The sequence below is a fragment of the Ceratotherium simum genome, chromosome 3, assembly GCF_057802395.1.
Source record: "Ceratotherium simum simum isolate JZ-2026a chromosome 3, ASM5780239v1, whole genome shotgun sequence".
NCBI lineage: Eukaryota > Metazoa > Chordata > Mammalia > Perissodactyla > Rhinocerotidae > Ceratotherium > Ceratotherium simum.
The window spans coordinates 69428017-69454026 of record NC_141902.1 but is presented as its reverse complement, the minus strand read 5'-3'; the positions used below and the strand labels follow the sequence as shown (position 1 = coordinate 69454026).

At 34.0% G+C, this 26010-nt stretch overlaps 1 protein-coding gene across 3 annotated transcripts in view; it reads right to left on the bottom strand.

Moving 5' to 3' along the window:
* The window catches only part of ETFA (electron transfer flavoprotein subunit alpha), a 79107-nt gene that overhangs the window by 23068 nt on the left and 30029 nt on the right, over positions 1–26010 (bottom strand). For 2 of the 3 annotated variants that reach the window (XM_004421854.3, XM_087428760.1), the window contains one exon: positions 24334–24416. In XM_004421854.3, the coding sequence (XP_004421911.1) occupies positions 24334–24416 (83 nt within the window). Of the gene's footprint in view, positions 1–6997; positions 7091–24333; positions 24417–26010 lie in introns of all 3 variants that reach the window. The other variant, XR_015551569.1, reaches the window with a different exon arrangement.

Here is a 26010-nt window from a genome sequence, read left to right as displayed (position 1 = left end):
CACTCAACAAGCCATGCTGAGGCAGTGACCCATATACAAAAATAGAGAAAGATGGGCACAGACGTTAGCTCAGGGCCACTCTTCCTCAAGGAAAAAGAGGAAGATTGGCAACAGGTGTTAGCTCAGGGCCAATCTTCCTCACCAAAGAAAAGTGGAAATTAAAAAATACTTGGAACAAAACACCAAAAAAGGCAGAGTATATCAGAACCTGTGAGACGCAGCTAAAGTGGTACTTACAAAAATATTTATAACCTTAAAAATATTTATATTAGGAAATAAGATGGTAGAAAATTAACGAGCTAAGATCTCAACTCAAGAAGTTGAAAGTGAGCAAGTATAAGAAACCACTACCTTTATTCAATCACTATTATAACTAAATAAATAAGATCAGAGAGATGGGTTCAGATCTTCACTCCTCCACTTACCACCTGTGTTTTCAGGCAAGTTACTTAACCTCTCAAAGGGTTCCTCTCCTCATGTGTAAAATGGAGATAAATATCTGCAGCTAATAGGATTGTTATGATTTTTAAATAACATATGAAATGCTCAAAATATGCTAGATATTACTATTAATGCTATTATTATTATTGCTAAATGATCATTCAATCTTTAAACTAGAAGGCATAAGACAGCCAACTATCATATAAATTCCACTTTAAACTACTTGAGCAATTTAAACTATTACTATAGTTTAGTAATAGTAACTGTTACTGTCTCAAGGAATGTTGTTATTAACTTGATACAATTCCTTTTCATTGATACCTGTTTAGTTTCTTCTCTGCATTTAGTACTAGCTATAAAGTTAGAATTTCTGCCGAACTTCCTAGACAGTGCTGGCTGGCCTAGGAAGTTGGGGTGAATTTCTTTACAAAATTCTAACACAATATTCGTACAGGGATATATATCCCAGATGCAGGTACCAAGACATATTAAATTGGTCATATAAAATATATATATACACGTGAAGTTGAAATTACATGAGTTTATGATATAAACTCATACATTCACTTTTTTATGGAATTGGAACAGTATTCTGCCTGCAGCAACTTCAGATCTGCTTTTCTTTAAGCAAAGTAGAAAGGCAAGATTTAAATATTTACTTTTTTGTTTATATGAAATATGAATATGAGTGGAGTGGTTAAATCTGGAGCTTTCAAAGCAGAAAAATCAAGCCAATATTGCTTCATCTCTTTAAAAATAAGGTTTAAAATTTCTTTTCTACCAACAGTCTCCCTTTCTAGATAGAGTTGGGGAAGTAACAAAAAAAACTACATTTCTTCCAAGTTAAAAAATTTAAAAGACAGCATATAAGTAGTTCTAACTACAGTTCAGAGATCCAATGTTATGTGCTGAAAAAGAATACCCCTATGACTGCCTCAGGACAACAGTTTTACAAAAAAGCACATGTTCTCTCAACCTTCTTTACTCAGAAGAATAGAGAGGCATAACATTAAACAGCAACTGTTACAGCTAAAACACAATACACATACACAGGCCAAATGCCAGGTTAGGAGTTAAATGGAATTTATCATAGCAAATAATGAATGTCTCTTTGAGAAGGAGATTAACCAAACTATATTTTCTAATTACTGCAAGTCTCCTGTGCATTAATATTGCTATATTTCTTCCTGTTGCTCATTTAAAAGGCCACACTATTTTTCTCTGTTTGCCAAATTGTGTTTAAGTCTTTTCTCTTTTTGGAAGGGGCCCCAAAATGCAAAGCACAATTGTCTGTGGCTCTTTTCTCAAACAGCTCTCTGTCTGTATTATGAAATTCTCAGGCAGGATTATGGTTAAACTGAGTTTCACATGAATGGAGGACTTTACCCATCCTCTTGGTTTGAAGCTGAAAGTATGTTCCACCCATCAGACAATGATCTTATACTAAGACTAGCTGAGGTTTTATCAGGATTCAAGATGGCATACTAATCATCACAGTTACATGAATTGTCTATATGCTAGTAACCATGCTGTACTTTATATGTATTACCTCACTTAACTATGACACTAACTCTAAGGGGTAAGAAGTTATCCCCATTTTATGGAAGAGAAAGCACAGGCTCAGGCAGGCTTGGTGAGCTGTCCAAGGTTATACACACCTAGTAAAAGGTAGGCTGCTTAACCCAAGTCCTTTGATTTTAAAATTCAGTACTTTTTCTACTTCACCACAAATAACTCAGCATTGTGACAGTACTGGCAATATGCTTTAACTAAAGTCACTAGTCTATTAAAACTTCAGTAAATATATTTATATTATCCTAGAGAAAAACCACTAAAACAAGATAAGATGAAAAGCTAACTTAAGTTTATATATAAAAAAGTTTTTAGCTAGCATTAGTCTTTATCCCATGTTACTAGAAGCATCAGTTGGTCCATTAGCTCTGGGTTCCTTATCCTGAATAAGGACTTAAGCTACACCCTTGAGTCCTCTACCACCCACTTACCTGTCATCTGAACGCCTCTAACGCAGGCCCTCCACACACATGCACTAGCTACAAGGCCATCAAAGAGTATGACTCACAGAAAGAGGCAAGACTTGGAAATTATTTTGTTTGTAGTTGTTGTTGTTGATGTTTGTTTGTTTTAATTTATGTAACCTGTACTGATAGCTAATCCTTTTGGATAAACTTTGACCTGGCTTTCAATGAAGTCAATATCTGGTTCCAAATACTATTAATGGGAGAGATGTAGAAGCAAAGCCAGAAAATTCATTTAGAAGAAAAAGCAGCAGGCCTCGTCTAGCCTCTGAAGGTTTCTCACAGGAATGGACATTCCATGGCTCAGGAGATGGCCTGGTGCTTGTTAGGCAGAGAACATGTAGCTTGGACTTTTTAGTCAAAGATTCTTTGAAACGCTAAATTCATCCTTAGATATGAGTCCCTCCATATTCTTTCTACTGGCCTATCTTTTTTCCCCAGGAGAAGCCAAGTAAATGCCTTTTTCACAACCAGCCTAGTTATAATCTGCCCAAAGCAGACAGCAATTTATACCAGAGGTATATGCTTCATTATGTATCACACTATTTTTGTTCAGAATGTAAATTTAATAACCCAGTTGCTCACATACAAAGTTAAAGATTTTTTTTAAACAAGCACATTAACTATTGTGACCTGCAATTCAAAAATTAAAATGTAAACCAGAAAAAGTGAAATTTCAGCTCTTGACCTTTTAGTAGTATTTTTTAATTGCAGGTTTTGATTACATAGGATGCATAGGACCTGAAATAAGTTTTTCTTAGGAAAATATTTCTACAATAAAGGATAATTTTTAATATTTAACTATTTTGCAATTAAATGCTTAGTATTTACCTAATTAACTTCTATACTAATTCACAGATTTTCCACCACGGAAAAATATTCCTCAAGTATACTTGGAATGATAGAAAGCCAAGTATATTATTATACTTTGCTAAAATCATTCAGACGATTAATTTACACTGAAATATTTGGGTATATGACATCAAAATACTTAGATATATAATTAGTCTATTACAAAGCTTTGCATTTTAGCAGGTCAAATAAAAAGTTTGACTATCAAATTTTTTATCAGTAAGGTTTTTTAACTGATCCAAATCAGTTAGAACATGCTAAATTATACATACATATGTAGAATTCTGGAGTAATAAGGAACCTCTAAGATTATCTATGCAAGTCTTTATTTTATCAATGAAAAAATCAAGGCCCCAGGAAACAGAGCTGGCACTAGAACCTGTCTTCCAAGTACTATTTTCATTCACCAAGCTGCTGCCTCTTTCCCAAAATTACTAATAAGAGTTAGGCCATTATTTATGCACAGACTTTCTTGATGTTTCATCTAAAATTAAGATAACTTCCATGGTAAGGAGCTCATGAGAGCCACAAAGTAACCAGAGGAGAACAGTTCAGAGGTTCTCAAAAAGCTAAACATAGAATTACCATATGACCCAGCAACCCCACTCCTAGGTATATACCTAGGTATATACTTCTAGATATATACCCGAAAGAAATGAAAAGAGGGACTAAACAGACACTTGTATGTGACTGCACATTATTCACAACAGCCAAAAGGTGAAAACCAAACAACACAATTATCTATTAACAGATAAATGGATAAACAAAATGTTTACAGAATATTATTGGAATATTTTTCAGTCATAAAAAGGAATGAAGTTCTGATACACACAACATGGATAAAATCTGAAAACAGGCTAAATAAAATAAGACAATCACAAAGGGACAAATATTGTTATGATTTCACTTTTATGAAATATCCAGCAAAGGGAAAATCATAGAGACAAAGTAGATTACTGATTAGCAGGGGCTGGTGTGGTAGGGACTGGGAAGTTACTGCTTAATGGGTATAGAGTTTCTTAGTTCAGGGTGATGAAAAACTGGGGATATAGACAGTGGTAATGGTTGCACAACATTGTGGATGTAACTAATACCACTGAATTGTACATTTAAAAATGGTTAAAATGCCAAATTCTGTTAGATTTTACCACAATAAAAAAGTCATTAGAAAGTTATCACCATGACAGAAACCTTCACACAATTCTCCATCTTCAAAAACTTGAATTCTGAAATCTTGTGGTTTTGACAATTACAGAAATAAATAGTTCACATAATATTAAAAAATAACAACAAGAATAATAGGAAAACCAGGTACAGGATTTATGGAAATTCTCTGTACTACCTTTGCAATTTTTGTGTAAATCTAAAACTGTTCTAAAAAATCAAGTCTATTTTTTTAAAAAGCAACCAGGGGGGTGGGGTTTAAAAAAAAAAAAAAAGCAACCAGAGTTGTGAAATTCAGCCCAAGTTACACAAAGACTCCTTGAAGCACCTTCCAAAGTTATAAAAATTTGAGTAGGTATTGTGGAATATGGACATATTGCCGAAAATAATGTAGAAAAAACGCATATAATAAAATAACAAACATACTATTCATCCAACCTAACTAGAGACTATCTAAGTAAGTAATCTCACTTTAAGGAAATGGAATATATTCCCCTGCTTCAAATACCATTTCCCAAATTCCTTTTCAGACTAAGTCTGGTTAATATTGATATATCATTATATTAAACCAAGTTATTAAAATGTTCTTTTGTACAAGATCTTAGTAGTTATATCTCTGGCCCTAAGTGAACACAAGGATTGAATTACATATGCTAAATGACCAATTATTCATTGAATAAACATTTCCTTTTAGTACAGTGTCTTATGTTCTCTGACATTCATGTGCATGTTTATTATACCTGAAGCTATCCATGAGAAAATAAATTAGCTTTTATATAAAAGAACCAAAAATATGGTTAGAATAAGAATAGAAATTTAGAATAGTTTTATTCCCTTCAAGTTACCACACAAAGATAGCTACAACAAAGATTTGCTGTCTATTCTTATTGATTTTCATGCCAGCTGTTAAATTAGACTATCTACAAGACATGTCAATTTATCATATCAGTGGCATGCTTTTAAACAGTTATATATGTAAAAAGAATTCAACAGATTCACTGAAACTTAAAAATTTCAACTTCATATATAAAATGGTAATAGATAAAAAACTTCACTGATATTGGTCCTCGGGAACAAATACTTTAGAGAAATCAGTCTAATAAAAATTAGCTAAGAAAATAAATCAAACATAAAATTAGAACTCAAAGACACAATTAGAACTAATTTTTAGCAAATAAGTTTTTAACTACTGCACAACCAAACAATTCATACATCCAAACCACAGTTTAGAAATTCTACAACTTCTCCTTTGTCATTTTAAGCTTCACTGTAGGGGCTTTGATCATCCAGGCCATGTAATTACCTTTAAGAAGCATGCTTAGGGTGTTTTCTGGACTACAGGTCCATACAGCATTTCTCTTTGTCCTCTTGGGAACAGAACATCAATTGCTTTCAGCTAATGCACTCACATATGAATATTTTAGTACAATTTAATGCTTCTATACCAACCCCAAAGGAATAGGGCATCAATTTGTGAACATAGTTCTCTTGGAGTTAAAAGCCAAGCTGGATAATGCAGTATGAAAGGGGTTGTCAATCTTTAGCTTTTTAGCAAGTCAGAAAAGCAGTCCATAAATTCAGTCCCAGCTGTATACAAATAACTCTATAAAGTTTGTTTCTACACAGACTTTTCAACATTAGTGAATTTTCAAAAGAGAACCCAAGAAACAAAATTTCTTGTCTGGTAAATTCTCCCAAAACTGCTTCTTCATCTAGTAACTCTTCACTTAGTCTCAGAATTATAAATGGACCACCAATCTGTTAGTAAAATACCAAAATACAGAAAAAGTAATCTACTTCCATTAAGAAACTGCACTAAGTGTAAAAACACATTTCCCAGGCAGCAGGTAACATTCACAATTGCAATACACTTATAAGTCTGGATGGTGAGGAAGGTAAAGTCACCAACCGAGCTTCTAAAAGGCCATTTAGAAAAAAGTGTAAAATAGGAACTACCACTAAATATGCCAAGGTTTAAAGTCATACTAATTAAATTCTAGTCATAGCATAAATCTGACACTCTATTAAGCTCAACAAATATTAATTAATGTTCTAAGAAAAGCCAATGAGACTATCAGACAGTTAAAGAAATAAGAATTCAATATCTGTTTATGATTTCAAAACAAAAAAAATCTCTTAGCAAAAAGAGGATTTGTAATAGTAACTATAAAAATATCTAACACATAACACTTATACTATATGCCAGGCATGGTTTCAAGTGTTTTACATATATTAACTCACTAAATCTTTACAACTACCAAATGAAGTAGAGACTATTATTATCACCATTATACAGCTGAGAAAACTGTGGTACAGAGAAGTTATGTGATTTGTCCAAGGTCACACAGCAAGCAAGTGGTAACACTAAGAGCTGAATTCAGGCAACTTGGCCAGAAAGTCTGGACTCTTAACTGTTTTTAACCATTATTCAACATTGCCTATTGTAAGAAACTTCTTTAATCTGATACAGGATATCTACCAAAAACAGACAGCAAACATCATACCTAGTCGTGAAACACTAGAAGAATTTCTTTGAAAATAAGGGACAGGATGTTTGTCATCACCACTTCTATTTAACAATGTCCAGGGAGCCATAGCTGACATAGTAAGAAAAGAAAATTAAACAAAATTTCATTATTCTCAGAAGATATGATTGTGTATGTACAACACCCAAGAAAATCTATCTGTAGATAAATTAATAAGAGCAATATATATAAATACCAGTTGTATTCCTATTTATCTATATACCTTTATAAGAAAATTATAAAACTATCTAAATAAATGGAGAAATAAAATCATGGTCATGGATAGAAGACTAAATATTGCAAAGATATCAATTCTCCCCAAATAAATCTATGTATCCAATGTTCCTCACCTGAAGAATTTTTATCTGAATATTTACTACAACTTGTACTTTTTTTTTAACCCAGAAGTCACTATTCAAAAAAACCCAAAACACACAACTATAATTAATTTGCATGAGTGCACATATAAGGTGCTTATGAGTCTGAGAGACTGTCCTGTCCACTCAGCAGGTGTAGCTCAGCTATCTTCCTGACAGGATCACATCTTATGTTCACACCATATAACCACAAGCAATGGGAACACAAGGAGATATCCATTTTGAGATTTTTTAATCTCATTGCTTAATCTATGGCTTTGGACAATGATTCACAGCATCTATTTCTGGAGTCTCAGACGTGAAGAAGAGAACACCTCTTAAGATGTGAATGTGAGCCCTTTCACCAGTTCCCTCCCACAAATCCCGATTCACCTCAGAACAGCAGTGCTTCTTCCACCCCTCACCACCAAATCTCACCCAGGCAAGTTTTCAATCAGTAAATTATCATTTTTAAATGGCCTTGGTTATTAGCTAAGAATGATTTGCATGCATCATGTATCTTTAGCATGTTTTATCATTGTTTATTCATATTACAGTACATGTTTGGAGCAGTTAGAAGAAATATCTGATACCTTCCAGTATCACTGCATTCTGTCCAGAAACATACCAACTAATCAGTTTAATAAGTGTGAAATGACTAAGTAATTGATGTTTTAAATGCTTTATATTATGCAGAAAATCTTGGTGGATTCTTACATAGATGTTTATACAGAAGACTTTATAATTGGGGAAATTAAGGTTTTTGGATGTTTGGGAACTATTTATTACTTTTCTCATTTAAAATAATAAAATACAGACTTGGATTCTCTGAAGCTTCAGTATCTATACAATTGCAAGAACAGACTATATTTGGATAAGATATAACTAATTTCTAATCAAAAGTCCAACTGTGGAGCTCCACAAACTAATCTTAAAACTGCAGAGAAGGGCAGAGAGCCAAGAATAGCTAAGACAATTTTGGAGAAGAATAGGGGAGAAGGGTATTATGCAACTAGATAACTTTATTATAATAAAGCTTTAGGTACAGTATTGGTACAATGATAAACAGCTGACCAATAGGACAGAACAAAGAGCCCAGAAACGGACTTGTGCAAATATGTAAACTTGCTATGTAAGAGATGACACTGTGGATCAGTGGGGGAGAAAGGAAATGTGTAATAAATGATTAGCCATATGAGGAAAAAAATGAATACCTATTTCACACCAAACATAAAACTCAAATCAAATAGATTATAAGCCAAAATGTGAAAAGCAAAACTTGAAAACTTTTAGAATAAAATGCAGGTGAATATCGTTATGACCCTATCTTAGGAAAGATTCCTTAAACAAAACACAAAAAGTATCTATTGAAAAGGAAAAAAAAAAAGTTCAACCACATTAAAATTAAAAGCTTCTGTTTATCAAAAGATACGACTAAAAAAGTAGAAAAGACAGCCATAAACAGAGAAAATGTATGCAACACACATAATCAACAAAATATTAATATCCAGAATATATAAAAGAACTTCCAAGAATTGTTAAGAAAAAGACAAACAATTCAATAAAAAAATGGGCAAAAAGTTATGAACAGGAAATTCAGAGGGAAAAAAAAAACCATGAATGGATATTTAGCATATGAAAAGATACCTCATTAGTAATCAGGAAAAAGCAAATAAAAAACACTGAGATTTCATGCCCATCAGACTAGCAAAACTTTTTTTTTACACACTTTTTTTTTTTTCCCCCCAAAGCCCCAGTAGATAGTTGTATGTCATAGTTGCACAGCCTTCTAGTTGCTGTATGTGGGATGCGGCCTCAGCATGGCCAGAGAAGCGGTGTCTCGGTGCACGCCCGGGATCTGAAGCCGGGCCGCCAGCAGCAGAGCGCGCGCACTTAACCGCTAAGCCATGGGGCCGGCCCAGCAAAACTTTTTTTTTTAATTTTGGTAAAATATAGGTAATATAAAATTTACAACTTTAATCATTATTAAGTGTAGTAGCTCTGTGGCATTACATACATTCGCCTTATTGTGCAACCATCACCATGATCTATCTCCAGAACTGCAAAACTTTAAAAAACTGAAAATATCAAAGTTCAGAGAGGATGGGAGTAAAGGTAAGTTTTATCAACTGTTGGTAAGTGTAAACAACCACTTTGGAAAACAATTTGTTGATATCCGGTAAACTAAACATTTCCTATAACTAAGCAATTTCACTCTCAGGCATATTTCTCTAGGGAAACACTAACATACAAGAAGATATATAAGACTCTTCATAGCGACATTACTTGTAATAGTAAGAAATTATAGACTATCTAAATAAACATCCATTAATAGGAATATCGGTGAAGTGTGATACATTTATATAATAGAATACCATACATCAGTGAAACACAAATGAAAAAATGCTACCTGCATTAAAATGGATGACTCTCATAAACATAAGACTGACTAAAAAAATGATAAGGAACACACACAGTCAACAAAGTGGGTACAGAGGGAACATACCTCAACATAATAAAAGCCATATATGACAAGTCCACAGCTAACATTATACTCAACGCTGAAAAGCTGAAAGCTTTTCCCCTAAGATCAGGAACAAGACAAGGACACTCACTCTCACCACTTTTATTCAACAAAGTACTGAAAGTCCTAGCCAGAGCAATTAGGCAAGAAAAAGAAATAAAACGCATCCAAATTAGAAGGAAAGAAGTAAAACTGTCTCTATTTGCAGATGGCATGATATTTATATATTAGAAAACCCTAAACTCCACCAAAAAACTGTTAGAACCAATAAACAATTCAGTAAAGTTGCGAGATACAAAATTGATATATAGAAATATGTTGCATTTCTATACACTAACAACTATCAGAAAGAGAAATTAAGAAAATCCCATCTATAACTGCATCAAAAAGAGTAAAATACCGAGGAATAAACAAAGGAAGTTAAAGACCTGCACACTGAAAACTATCAGACACTGATGAAAGAAATTGAAGATGAGACAAATACATGGAAAGATATTCCGTGCTCATGGATTGGAAGAATTAATATTGTTAACATGTCCATACTAAAAGCAATCTACAGATTGAATGCAATCCCTATTAAAATTCTGATAGCATTTTTCACAGAAATAGAACAAATCTAAAATTTGTATGAAACCACAAAAGACCCCAAATAGCCAAAGCAATCTTGAGAAAGAACAAAGCTGTGAAAGCTCCCTGATTTCAAACTATATTACAAAGCTATAGTAATCAAAACAGTATAATACTTACATAAAAACAGATACACAGATCAATGGAACAGACTAGAGAGCCCAGAAATAAACCCATGCATATGTGGTCAATTAATTTACGACAAAGGAGCCAAGAATATACAACAGGGAAAGGACAGTCTCTTCAATAAGTGTTATTGAGAAATCTGGACAGGGGCCGGCCCCGTGGCTTAGCAGTTGGGTGTGCACGCTCCGCTGCTGGTGGCCTGGGTTCGGATCCTGGGCACGCACTGACGCACCACTTCTCTGGCCATGCTGAGGCAGCATCCCACATACAGCAACTAGAAGGATGTGCAGCTATGACATACAACTATCTACTGAGGCTTTGCGGGAAAAAATAAATAAATAAAAATTATATATATAAAAAAAAGAAATCTGGACAGCCACATGCAAAAGAATGAAACTGAACCACTATCTTACACCATACACAAAAATTAACTCAAAATGGATTAAAGACTTGAATGTAAGACCTGAAACTATAAATCTCCTAGAAGAAAATATAGGTGGTAAGTTCCTTGACCTTGGTCTTGGTGATGATTTTTTGGACTTGACACCAAAAGCAAAAATAAACAAGTGGGATTACATCAAAATTAAAAATTTTCTGCACAGCAAAGGAAACCAACAAAATGAAAAGGCAACCTACTAAACAGGAGAAGATATTTGCAAAGCATATATCTGATAAGGGACTAATATCCAAAATATATAAAGAACTCATACAACTCAATAGCAAAAAAATAAATAAAAATAAATCCAATTAATAAATGGGCAGAGGATCTGAATAGACATTTTTCCAAAGACATACAGATGGTACACGAAAAGATGCTCAACATCACTAATCATCAGGGAAATGCAAACCAAAACCAAAAAGAGATATCACCTCACACCTGTTAGAATGGCTATTATCAAAAAGACAAGAGATAACAAATGCTGGTGAGGATGTGAAGAAAAGGGCACCCTTGAGCTCTGTTGGTGGGAATGTAAACTGGTGCAGCCACTATGGAAAATAGTATGGTGGTTACTTAAAAAATTAAAAATAGAACTACCACATGATCTAGCAATTCCACTTCTGGGTATTTATTCAAAGAAAACAAAAACACTAACTTGAAAAGATATATGCACTCGCACATTCACTGCAGTATTATTTATGATAGCCAAGATATGGAAATAACCTAAATGTCCATTAACAGACGTATAAAGAAGATGTGGTATATATACAATGGAATATTATTCAGCCATAAAAAAGAATGAAACCCTGCCATTTGCGACAGGCACTATGATAAGTGAAATCAGTCAGACAGAGAAAGACAAATACCATATGATCTCACTTATATGTAGAATAAAAACAAACAAACAACCCCCCCCCCCAAGCTCATAGATACAGAGAACAAACTGCCAGTTGCCAAAGACTAGGTGTGGGGGGTGGGCAAAATGAGTAAAAGGAGTCAAAAAGTACAAATTTCAAGTTATAAAATAAATAAGTCGTGGGGATGTAATGTACTGCATGGCAACTAAAATTAATAATATTGTATTGCATATTTGAAAGTTGCTAAGAGAGTAAATCTTAAAAGTTCTCATCACATGAAAAAAAATTCTGTAACTGTATATGGTGATGAATGTTTAAAAAAAACAACAAACACATACAGTATGCCATTATTGACATAAAGTTTTAAAAATATATACAAGACAGTACTATATATCAGTGTTTCCCAACTTTTTTTAGAATCATGGCACACAGAAAATGGTAATATTTGTATGGTACACTGGGCTAAATGAACAAGGCTAGTCATAATATTTACTGTTCCAAAGACTGAGAGGATCAACATCTTGGCACACTTGTAAATCATTCATGGTACTCCAGGTGAAAAGTTCAGCTATATACTGTTTAGGGATCTGTGGATATATAGTAAAAGTAAAAATGAAATGTATCGAAATAATCAAATTTAGGGTAATGGTTACTTTTGAGGGGAGGGAAAGATTCATTAAAGGAAGAGTACACAGGGGCTTTCAACTATATTGTAATATTGTTTCTTAAATTTGGTGGTAAAAACATGGGTGTTTATTGTATTACTTTTATATATAATTTATACATAAATTATTTAAGTAAAAAGAAAAGAATGGGAAGCAAAGTGAATTCAGCAAATGTAGGCTACTTTTTCAAGCTTAGTCTAGCAAGAGAGATGAAAAGTTTGGTAGCTAGTGGGGAAAAGAGGCTGCTGGGCAGACAAATAATTTCCTTTTTTAAGGTTATAGAAAAGGAGCCAGTAGAGAGGGAGAGGCTCTGGACCCAGAAAGGTGTAACTAATGGAATACTGTCTCAAAGGAGGCAGGAGGTGATGGGATCTAAGGACAGGTAGAACAACTAGCATTAACTAAGAAAATGGTCCCCTCTTTCTTTGATGCATATGGATAAGTTGGGTTTTTGTTTTGTACTGTTTTGCTTTTATAGAGAGGACAATAAATTGACTTTTGAAGTAGAAGGAAAGGTCAGTGCCTGATAATAAGGAAAATGATACTAAATAAGGGGTTTTAAAAATTGGTACAATTTAAAATAATATAGTTAATATACAATAAGAAGATAAAATCAAAACTCAGTTCAGGTAGACATATTTGTGGAGAACTGTCTGAGGCTATCCAATCCACCAGTTTTTTCTGGACAAACAGTTTTCAAAATGTGTTCAGGGTTCGTCATTCTGCAGAAGTGCCATAGAGACTTGCTCAGCAAAACAAGAAAGGGAGAGAGCTGAGTTAGTAGTACTCTAGGTACATTACCCCACTTCAACTCCATTTTTTCCTGCTGTGTATGGGGATTCCTGATAAGATTTCATTTGAAGAAGGGTTCTATAACTAAATCACTAGTCTGAAATTTTACCCTAGAATAAGCCAGACCAGCAGGCCAAAACCAAATAATGTTGGCTCCTTATGGAAATGCAGACATTGAGGGACATTATTAAAAAAAGCAGTCCTATGAAACCACTGTTCTATTTATAGTAAAGATATTGTTGAGGATGTTAATCAATAGTGTCCTCTTTATAAGGGCTCAAGGGATACATATATCTCTCTGATCTTGATGCCAGGCCAAATTATGCTTCCCGTGTACAATTAGTTTGTTTTTACCTTAGGGACACTGTAAATCAGGACACTGATCTTGTTTTCCAATATGAATTGGCTTCTAGTAAACCTAGTGCCAAATTTGTAGCCCAGATCTAGAAAATGGACAGAACCATAAAAAATTTATTTTCTTTAAATCCTTTCTCCTAGTTTCAACATATATCTCCAACCTTTATTTACTCTCCATCTAAATTTTCTCAAGACCACTTAAACTACCATCCAGCCCCCCCCCAAAGAGATACAAGGCAGAGTTTGGCTGCTACAGGTAGGGGGGTGGGGAGTAGGTGCAGAAACACTAACAAAGCCCCAGCCCTGAGGCCCAGGTGCAGAGGGCCTGCCTAAGACTGAGGCTAAAAAAGAACTGAGAACCACCCCTTACCACAACTATGAGACTAAAAGCTAAAGAGATATGACAACCAAATGTAATGCTTGACACTAAACTGGATTATGTACTGAGAAGGGAAAATATTATGATGAACACTACCAAGCTAACTGATAAAATTGAATGTTCCATTAGAATACAGAACATTGGAATTAGAATATAAACTGACAAAATCCAAGTATGGAATATAACTGTACTTTGGTTATGTAAGAGAATATTTCCATTCTTAGGAAATACACACTGACTGAACTGTTTAGGGGTCATGTTGTTACTGTCAAATAGTTCAGAAAAAAACCTGTGTATATATGTGCATACATACATGCACACACTGTACTATTTTTAATTTTCAACCTTTTCTAAGTTTTAAATTATTTCCAAACAAAAAGTTAACTAAAAAATAAAGAGGAATAGAAGTCTTTTTGCAATAGTAAGCTATAGAGTAGTGGTTCTCCATCACTGAGTCTGAATTCTTGCAGGGAACATAAATCCATAAACTTACCAGGAATTATTTTATATATATATATTTGTCAATAATCTTCCATATGTATATGTAAACTGCTATGAATGATAAAAATGTATTTAAAAGTACAACTAAATTCATAACATCTTTTGGGTATTACATATTTTCTCAAAAAACTGATAATAAAGGTGAAATTATTTTGCGAGGAAAACAAAATTTTCTTTTATGTGTCCCCTTAATTGAAGAAATAGGGAACTTCTTACTATTTATCATCAGACAGAACCACAGTGATGCTTTCCATAGCTATTACAAAATGGCAACAAAATAGAACACAGTATCTTCAAATAATATAAAGTTAAAAGAAATGTGAATGGAAAAAAATCAAGCTTTAAAAGATTCAAGAGGCTTCAATGGTAGAGAACACAGACCCAAATTTAATAAAAATAAATGAAAGTACTGTGTTCACCTTTAAACACAAAGAAACACTGCATTACTACTATACATGGTTTAACAGCAGGCAATAAAATGTGGGAGAAGGAGAAGACAGAGATTTTGGATGTCCACAAGTGTAATACATGCCAACAGTGAGATATGGCTGCCAAGAACCTAATGCAATATTAAGTAGCATTAATTAAAATATTATTTAGGAAGATAATAATCCAACTCTGTACTAGTCAGAACACATGTGAAGTAATGCACTCAATTCTGGGCCTCAGGACTCCTGCTTATATGGCCCTGAGGGAAAAGCTTGTATCAGACTAACCCTCCTGCAGAAAAAACTAGGAAACCTGGTTAAAACACAGACAGCAACTGTTTAAATACATTGGAGATCAACCAAGACAGGTAGCATTTGAGAAGCCAGAATTCTGTAGGGAAGGGAGGCACAATAAGATAAGCCCACCATATATCTCTACTTTCTCCCTTGGGGCATTTACAGATTTCCCACAAGGGAGATAAAAGCCAATCAGAAAGTAGCCATTTTGGATAGAAACCTGCAGTCTTATTAGTTGAGGAAACACACAGCAGACAGTATTTGTGGCTGCCACATTAGCTGGAAGGTAAGGAAAAAATTCCAGAGGGAGGACCACAAACTACATATACACTCTGCTTAAACCTCTGGCTGACCCCTGCGTTAGCCATGTGTGAGGCAGCCTGTAAGCCACCTGGCTAGGACTAAAAGAGAATATAGAGTTTGGAGTTTGAATTCAGCTAAGGCAACCGCCTCCTAAAACAAAAAATTAATATTCTTAATAGAAATATAACAGAATCTATAATCTATATGGATAGTATTCAATGTCTATAATATAACCCAAAGTACTAAGCCAGTGATTCTCAAAATACGGTTTGCACATCACTAGACGCCGCAAGACTCCTTCAGGGGTCTGCAAGGTCAAAACTATTTTCATGGTAATACTAAAATGTTATTTGCCCTTTTCTCTCTTATTCTATCACAGTTGCACCAAACTGTACTAGTTGTCATAGCATTCTTCATAACCACATACTCACAGTTAAAAACAGAAAAAGAAAAATCTAGTTTCACTTAAGAATGTCCTTGATAAAGCAGTAAAAATTATTAGTTTTATTAAATCTTGACCTTTGTGTACACATCTTTTTAGTATTCCGTGACAAAATGTGAAGTATGCAGAAAGTACTTGCACTGCATACCAAAGCACAATGATTATCTTGAGAAAAATCACTTGTATATCGGTTTGAGTCACAAGCTGAACTGATCACTTTTTTTGTGGAACACCATTTTTACTTCAAAGAACAACTGACAGATATTTGGGGTTTTGGCAGACATTTTATTGAAAATGAATGAAGTGAGTTTATCAATTCTGGGAAAACAACTGAAAGTTTTTGTTGCCAGAGACAAAATTTGAGCTGTTAAGTGATAACTAGAATTCTAAAAAACTTGTATCCATGAATATAAGCTTTAAAGACTTATAACAAGATGAGTGGTGATATTAATAAATGTGCTTTTTTGATACTGATAAAATGTGTCAACATTTGGAAGATCTGCAAAACCACACCATTATTTTCTACATGAACAATGCATGATGTTACAAGATAATAAAAGATCTATTCAAAGTGCAATACAGACCAACTGATTTTAATGTAAGAGTATAAAAAGTTCATTGATATGGTTTCAGATTCCACACTGCAAATAATCTTTAAGAAATTACTACTTGTCAAGTTTTGGTGTAGTGTAAAAGAAGAATACCCACAACTTTCTGAAAAGGCTATTAAAATTCTCCTTTCTTTTCCAACTTCATATTCTGTGATGCTGGATTTTCCTCATATACTTTAATCAAACCAATATAAAACAACACACTGGAAGCAGAAATGAGAATCTAGCCGTTTTCTATTTAAGCCAGATACCAAGCCAAAAATGTAAAATACTATCACTACTCGCATTAAATTTTTTTGTTTTGGAAGATATAGTTATTTTCATTAAAATGTTATTTCTATTAAGATAAATGGTTTTATTATTGTTATTTTCAAATGAATAAATATTTTTAATTTTTATGTTTGAATTTCTAATACAATAAATATCAATAGATATGACCCACATAAACAAAAGCTCTTTGAGAGGCCTCAATAATTTTTAAAAGTAAGGAGTCCTAAGACAACACAAATAATGAAACAGGAAAACGTGAAAATACAATCAAAGGAGATCAATCCTGAAATAACCCAGATTTTAGAATTAGTACATAAGGATTTAAAAGTGGCTATTGTAAGTATGGTCAAAAATGTAAAGGAAAAGATCTGTAATGACTGAACAGATAAGAAATTCCAGCAGAGAAATGAAAACTATAAAAAGAACCAAATGCAAATCTAGAACTGAAAAATACAAAATCTGAAATAAGGAATTCCCTAATGGGATTAACAGCATATTATAAATTATAGAAGAGTCAGTGACCTTGAAGACAGACCAACAGAAATCATCCAACATAAAGAACAGAGGGAAAAAAAAGATGAAAAAGAATGAATAGAACTTCAGTAATCTGCAGAAAGATATAAAGATACCTAAAAGATGTGTAACTGGAGTCCTGGAATAAAAATAGAGAAAAAAATGTGGCATAGTGTTCTATAAATGTTAGGTTAACAGACCAAATCTGGACTGCTGCCTATTTTGTACACAAAGTGTTATTGGAATACAGTCATGCTCCAATGAGCCATGCTCAAATGAGCCATGCTCATTCATTTACTTATTTGTCTATGGCTGCTTTTGCTCTATAACAGAAGAGTTAAGTAGTTACAACAGAGACTCTGTGGCCCATAAAACCAAAAATATTTGCTATCTGACTCTTTACAGATAAAGTTTGCTGACCCCTGGTCTAGATCTTTTATGTGCTTACTGAATTTTTTGGTCTAGTCATTCTATCAATTACTGGGAAAAGGTGTTAAAATCTCCAATTATGATTATGGATTTGTCTATTTCTCATTTTAGTTCTGTCAGTTTTTGCTTGATGTATTCTGAAACTCTGTTTGGGGCACTCATACATTCACAATTATTCTGTCTTCCTGATAAGTTGATACTTTTATCATTATGTAATGTCCCTCTTTATCTTTAGCAGTACTCACTGTCTTGAAGTCTACTTTATCTGGTATTAACAAAGACACACCAGACTTCTTATGCGAACTGTTTGTATGGTGTATCTTTTTCTATCCCTTCCCTCTCAGTGTATCTCCTTTTTCATATCTAAAATGTATTTCTTATAGGTGGCATATACCTGAGTCTTGCTTTTATACATTCTGACAATCTCTGCTTTTTGACTAGAGCATTTAGTTCATTTATATTTTGCTCTGCTTTTAAAACTTTCTTTTTATCATTTTTTAAATAATTTGATTATGATGTGCCTTGTAATTTCCTTCATGTTTCCTGTTCTTGGGGTTTGTTGAGCTTCTGATATCTGTGGGTTTCTAGTTTTCATAAAATTTGGAAATTTTCTGGCCATTATTTCTTCCAATAGTTTTTCTGCTCCAATCACACATATATTAGGCCTCCCAAAGTTGTCCCACAGCTCACCAATGCTCTGTCCATTTTTTCCTGTTTTTTTCTTATTTTTCTCTCTGTCTCATTTTGGATAGTTTCTGCTGCCATATCTTCAAGTTCGCCAATCTTTTTTCCTGCAGTGTCTAAGGGCAGAATATACGCTCTTTCCAAGTGCACATGGTTTGTTCACCAAGATAGAGCATTTGCTAGGCCATAAAATAAATCTCAATAAATTTTAAGACTGAAATATTAAAGAGATATTTTCCAAAATTAACTTAGAAATCAATAATAGAAAATATCTAGGAAAAAAACACAAATCTCTCAAAATTAAACATTTCTAATTTTCTAAACTAGAAAATAAATTTTAATGAATGATAAAAATACAACATATTAAAATTTGTAGGATGCAGCTAAAGCAGTGCTGAGAGGGAAATTTATACCTTTAATATTTACATTTAAAAACAAGCAAAATACAAAATCAATGAAGCACAGGTCTACCTTAAGAACAAGGTAAACTCAAAGTAATTAGAAGGAAGGAAATTAAGAACAAAAATCAATAAAAAGAAAACAGACGAACAATCAAAAAAATTAACAAAGCTAAAAGTTGGTTCATTTTGGTGTAGCTACACTGGAAAACAATTTGACAGTTTCTCAAAAGGTTAAACACAGAGTTACCATATGATGCAGCCATTCCACTCCTAAGTATATATCCAAGAGAAATGAAACATATGTCCACACAAAAACTTGTATATGAATGCTTGTATGTGCATTATTCATAACAGCCAAAAAGCAAAAACAACCCAAATGTACATCAGATGATGAATGGATAAATAAAATGTGGTATATCAATATAATGAAATACTATTTGGCAATAAAAAAGAATACTGTGTTATGGATAAACCTTGAAAACATTATGCTAAATGAAAAAGGCCACTCATAAAAGACCACATACTATATGATTACATTTATATGAAATGTCCAGAATAGGCAAATCTATATAAACAGAAAGTAGACTGGTAGTTGCCTTGGGCTGGGGGAGTTGGGAATAAAATAGGTATGCAGGTTCTTTTTGGGGTGATGAAAATGTTCTAAAATTGACTGAGGTGATGGTTGTACAACTCTGAATATACCAAAAGCACTGAATTAAACACTTAATATGGTATATGAATTATATCTCAATAAAGCTGTTACTTTAAAAAGTCAGATCACAGAAAAGATTTTAATTTTTATAAACTGCTAACTAGACTGATGAATAGAAGGAGAAAAAAAAGAGATACAAATTACCAATTGCAGAAATTAAAGAGGAGCTATCACTGCACATACCACTTAGCAAAAAAGACTCAAAATAAAACAGAAAATCTGAATAGCCCTAAATCTATTAAAGAAATTGAGTTAACTGTCAAACACTCCAACAAAGAAAACCGTAGGCCCAGATGGCATCACTAGTGAATTCTATCAAACACTGAAGAAAAAAAAACACACGAATGCTACACAAACTCATTCAGAAAACAGAGCAGGAGGGAACATGGTTCAACGATCAAATAGGATTTATGACAGTAATTCAAAGTAGTTTAACATTAAAAAATCAAATAATGTAATTCACCAGATTAACAGAATAAAGGAGAAAAACCATATGATCATTTCAATAGACGCAGAAAAAACGTCCGACAAAACTCAACAACCATTCATAGTAACAACTCTCAGCAAACTGGGAACAAAAGGGAAGTTCCTCAACTTGATACCATTAAGAAAATAAATAGGCAAACCACAGATTGGGAGAAAATATTTGCAAAACATATATCTGACAAGAAACTCATATCTGGAATATATAAAAAACTTCTACAACTCAATAACAAAAAGATAAGCAATTCAAGAAAAAGGAGCCAAAGATATGAACACACTTCATAAGGAAGACATTTGAATGGCGAATAACACAACAGTGTTCATTATCATTAGATATCAGGGAAATACAAATTAAAACAACAATAAGGTACCACTACATGCACCTGAACAGCTAAAACACCAAACGTTGGTGAACATGAGGAGCAACTGGAACCCAAATACATAGTTGGTGGGAATGTAAAATTGTACAACTACTTCGGGAAGAAATAATTCAGACAGGGGTGCCAGAGTCCAAGCAAGGTGCAGAGGGTATCTATATAGAAGGGCTGTTTGGTGCAGGGTGTTGGAGCCTGAGTGGGGTATCCTGCGCAGGGTAGGGTATTGGCAGAGTCCAGGTTTTTCACTGTAAGGGAAGGGCATTACAAACAGGGAAAGGGAGAGAACTAGCATTGACCCTGTGGTATTGGACTTGGGTTGGCAGTATCACTGTGAACTCATGGTTTTTAATATATATAGACCGATATAGAAATATAGATGTCAGGGCTGGCCCCGTGGCTTAGCAGTTAAGTGAGCGCGCTCCGCTACTGGCAACCCGGGTTCAGATCCCGGGCACGCACCAACACACCGCTTCTCCGGCCGTGTCCCACATACAGCAACTAGAAGGATGTGCAACTATGACATACAACTATCTACTGGGGCTTTGGGGAAAAAAAAAGGAAGAGGATTGGCAATAGATGTTAGCTCAGAGCCCGCCTCCCTCAGCAAAAAAGAAGAGGATTAGCATGGATGTTAGCTCAGGGCTGATCTTCCTCACAAAAAAAAAAAAAGAAATATAGATGTAAATGTGTTTGTATGCATATATAAATGCATACGAGCTTTTTTTTCTGAGAGGTCCTGGGAAGAGCAACATCCCAATAGCAATGAGCACAACTAACATCCAGATGTTGGCTTCTAAACACTATACTTCACTAAAAGGAACCAGGACTCCTTGGAGAAAAGGCTGATCCCAGGGCTAGGATAGGAAAAGTACAAAATGAGCCTGGAACATCTTCTTCTGTTAGAAAGTAAAAAAAGGGCTCAAGAATGATGGAAACATATCAAAAAGACACAGAAGCCACCCTGAAGGGGTTCTCACTTGCCAAATGTGGGACAATTTGTACATCAATAATAATAATAAAAACAACAAATTTTTACTCACTGAGTAAAATAGGAACCAAAAGTCCCTACTGATACAAATAAATGAATAAACTGAAAGCTTGAAGAGAACTAGAATATTCACATCATTTCAAAGTACATCCTCATAAATTTATTAATTACAAAGGAAGAAGTAACTTTACAGAAGAGAAATTTGACAGATATCACCTTAAACAAATGATCAAAGTGAAAATCACTAGTAATAAGACAAAATGAAATTGTGTAGCACCTGATAGGATGAAATATCACTTTTGTGATATTCCTGTCAAAGATGTATTACCTAAATTGAATTGTGAGGAAACATCAGACAAACTCAAATTGAGGGATATTCTATTCTACAAAATAGCTGTCCTATAATATTCAAAAGTGTCAGTCATAAAAGTCAAGGTAAGATAGAAACTGTTTAAGATGGAAGGACACATGACAAGTATACGCAACATGTGATTCTGAACTAGATCCTGTTGCTATAAAGGACTTTATTGGGACAACTGGCAAAACCTGAATGGGCTCTGATGATTAGACGGTATTAATCTATCAATGTTAATGTCCTGATTTTAAAGGTTCTATTGTGGTTATGTAGGAGAATGTCCTACATATTTGGGGGTGATGGGGCATCATCTCCTACATATTTGGGGGTGATGGGGCATCATCTCAGCAACTTACTCTCAAACGGTCCACAAAGATAAAGGTGTTTGCTATGTACTTAGAAGTTTTCTGGAAACTTGAGGTTGTTTCAACAACAGTTTTAAAGTCTTAAAGAAAAAGACACACAGACGCGCACACACAAATACATACATATATACATATCCAGGCCTAACTCAGAGTTAATGAATCAGAATCTCTGGGGATTATATGATTTATATTAAAGAAAGTCTTCAAAGCATTTAATATATTTAAATCCCTTATGAAAAACAATTCAATAATTCTATAGTCATAATAGTCATGTTAAAGAAAGCTGACTGTATAACATTTATTTTCAATACAGGTAAGGATGCCACTGGTCATTCCCTGTCATTCTCCTATTCTGCTTAATAAAAAGTACTCCCTTTCAATCAAAATAAATAAAAGTTTGTCTACCACTTCAGTGTATATCTCAGAATTTCTTGTAGAAGTATTATTGAGTAGGAAGGATGGTCTTTTGTAAATTCAAGCCTGAAGATGTCTACTCATGTAAGCCCGGACAAACAAGTTTTCCACAACATATACATGTGTACCATATCTAATTAAAGGCCAGGGAAGGCTTGAGCTCATCTGCTCAATAAATGCTCTCTCACAGCCTGATTAATGTAGTATCACAAGCAAACAGGTCACATGGTTTTGTGACTTCATTCATAAACAGTTTTATAACTATTTTAGATTTTGAGATCTTCTTATCTTACTTCAAATAAGCTGAATAACACAAAAAGTATTAATCATAAGAGGAAAGACCAATATAATAGATCTTATAAAAATTTAAAATTTCTGCTCATCAAAAGAAAATCAATAGAGGAACCTCAACATGAGAAAAAATATCCACAGTACATGTATCTGACAAAGAGTTTGTTTTTGTTTTTTGGTTTTTTTTTTGGTAAGGAAGATTAGCCTTGACCTAACACCTGTTGCCCATCTTCCTCTACTTTATATGGGGGTCACGTGTCACAGCATGGCTTAATAAGCAGTGCGTAGGTCCGTGCCTGGGATCCAAACCTGTGAACTCCAGGCTGCTGAAGCAGAGCACACAAACTTAACCACTACACCACTGGGCCAGCCCCTGACAAAGAATTTGTATGCAGGTTATAAAAGATGTCCTACAAAGAGACAACAAAAAGACACCCAATTTTAAAAAGGCAAAAGACTGAACAGACACTTCAAAACAAACTTCAAAGACAGGACTTAAAATTTTTTGACTATTTTGAAATTTTGAATGAACATCTGATAGAACAGGGCCTGAGATATGAGATTTTTTTTTAACGGATATGACTTCATATCTTGTTTTAAAATACATAAAAAATACATTTTGTTTTGAAATACATAAAAAACTCATTTTCCTCCACACAATAAAGATTTAAATTGGCTGGCAATCCTATTCACTGAAAACATTTATCATCTAAGAAATGCGAACAATCATTAGATATTGTTAGTGATTCAACTTTGACACTAAAGTATTCATTTTCTAAGTTTTGGATAGGTTTTACTGAAGAATATTTTAGTATCATTTATCTATACAGATCAGAATTTTCCGTAACTAGACAAAACACATAAATAAACCAGATGTTCAGGAAGATGTAACACTATAACTGTCAATCACAGCTCTGTATTTTGAGATTCTGTGTTCATTAATACAGATTCATTGTTTTTCTGATTGATTTTATAATATATAGGGTTAATGGTAATAAAGGGTAATGTGAACTTATAAAACCATTTAATAATAAAATACTGAATGGTTTTATATCAATTTTATATTTGGTGTTGTGATACAAATTTGACAAACTGCTCCACCACCGTAAAAAATTTGAAAAACAATGCTGGATTTAAGAACTTCTAAGCATTTTACCGAGATCAAGAAATCCGCAGACCTTGTGAGAAGAAGGACACATTCACCATGGTAATGGCTAACTACTTAAGTACACTGAATAGGACATAAATCACTGAGATGACTATTTAACAAATATATACAGTTCTTATCTCCATGAAATTTTGCATGGCACATTTTATTGCAATACTTACAGGTGCTACTATTTTTCCTGTCTGTCCAACTTGCATGTCATTGGGAACAAAGCCAGCATCAACAGCAGCACGAGAAGCACCAACTAAAGGGAACAAATATTTGTCATTTTTTTAAGCTCTATTATTCAGCTAGTTGGGATATTCACTGAGAACTTTAAAAAAAAAAAAAAGACACTGATACAGTACAGTTAGAAATTTATTTCATAAAGGCCTTACTTAAAAAAAAAAAATCCCCTTGTCACTGATCAAGAATTCCAAAACTAAGTACTATTGCCTGCTTTATACACAAAGCTTCAAGAAATGCCTTCTATTTATAACCAAGAATTTAAGATTTTAAATTTGGCTTAACTCCCCAGCTTACTCTACCAAAAGGTATTCAGACATTCCTAAAACATACATTATAATCTGTTTGGGATGTCATTATATAATACTCGTTTTATGTAATAACTTCACAACTTTTGAAGAAAGGTACCATAATATCATTACCTCTTGTGATCATATAAAGAAAAAAGTTACATATAACACAAGATAAAGGTTTAACCAATATTTGCAATCTTAAAAAAAATTAGAATTTAACTAGCTGCCTTCTATCCTCATTCAGCAGGAGTCAACAAAGAGCCCTGTACTTGCAGTAAAGCTACCTCTCTCCCAGCAGGGGTCAATAATGAGCCTTAGGTCCTTTTCACCTCCATCTGGAGAGGACAGAGGAAGCTGCAGACAATACCTCACTACCTGCTAACACTCACAGCCTCACCACCACTACCTATCTCAAGTCAGTTAGGACTGATCACATCCTGCCTTTTACTTACATCAGTCACTATAACAAGCCCCAGACACAAAGGTTATTCTTCATAACCCATACATTGATCCCCATAATGCCCTGCACGCTCCCTAATCTGCACCCATCTCCCACTCTTCCCCAATTCTTGAACCCTTACAGTGTGATTTCTGGAACTCACAGCCCAATATCAGCATACTATAATTCTCTATATATTCCACCTATTTGTCTAGATGTTGCCTGAGAACAACAACTCCCTTGTAGCCCTCTCCAGCAAATGTTGCTTTGTCTGCCACCATCTTCATTACCACTGGGCCTGGAGGTGGAACTCCTCATTGCCACTCTCAGAAAGCTCCCCCTCCTTCCTCCTTAAAAGCCTTCAGCTTTGAATCTCATGTCATCAGATTATATCACCCATTTATTGCTGTCTCATCTATCAACCACTAGGTAAATCCCCTTCATTTCTCCATGATTTTTAGCTTCTGGGTCATTGTCACTTTCTCCAATACTAGTCTTGTCTTAATTCTTGGAGATTTTAACACCCTAACTTCTCAGTCTCTTGAACAACTCTTCTCCAGTCATCTTGTCCTCCACCATATAATACAAAGTCTAGCCTCACCCAAATAGAAATGTAACTTCCACAAAGGCAGAGACTTTTTGCTTATTTTGTTCACTACTATTTCCCTAGCTCCTGAAATAGTGCCTAACATATGGCAGACACCCAACAGATATTTGTTCAATTAAAGAATGAATGAATGAAATAAACATCCTCCATCAAATACACCATCTGATTATAAAGAGTCAATATTGTGCCTTTATTCAGACAAAACCATTACTATTTCTATGGTTACACATATTAGGTAATATAAAAGCATTAGGAAAAGCCTAGAAGGTTATAC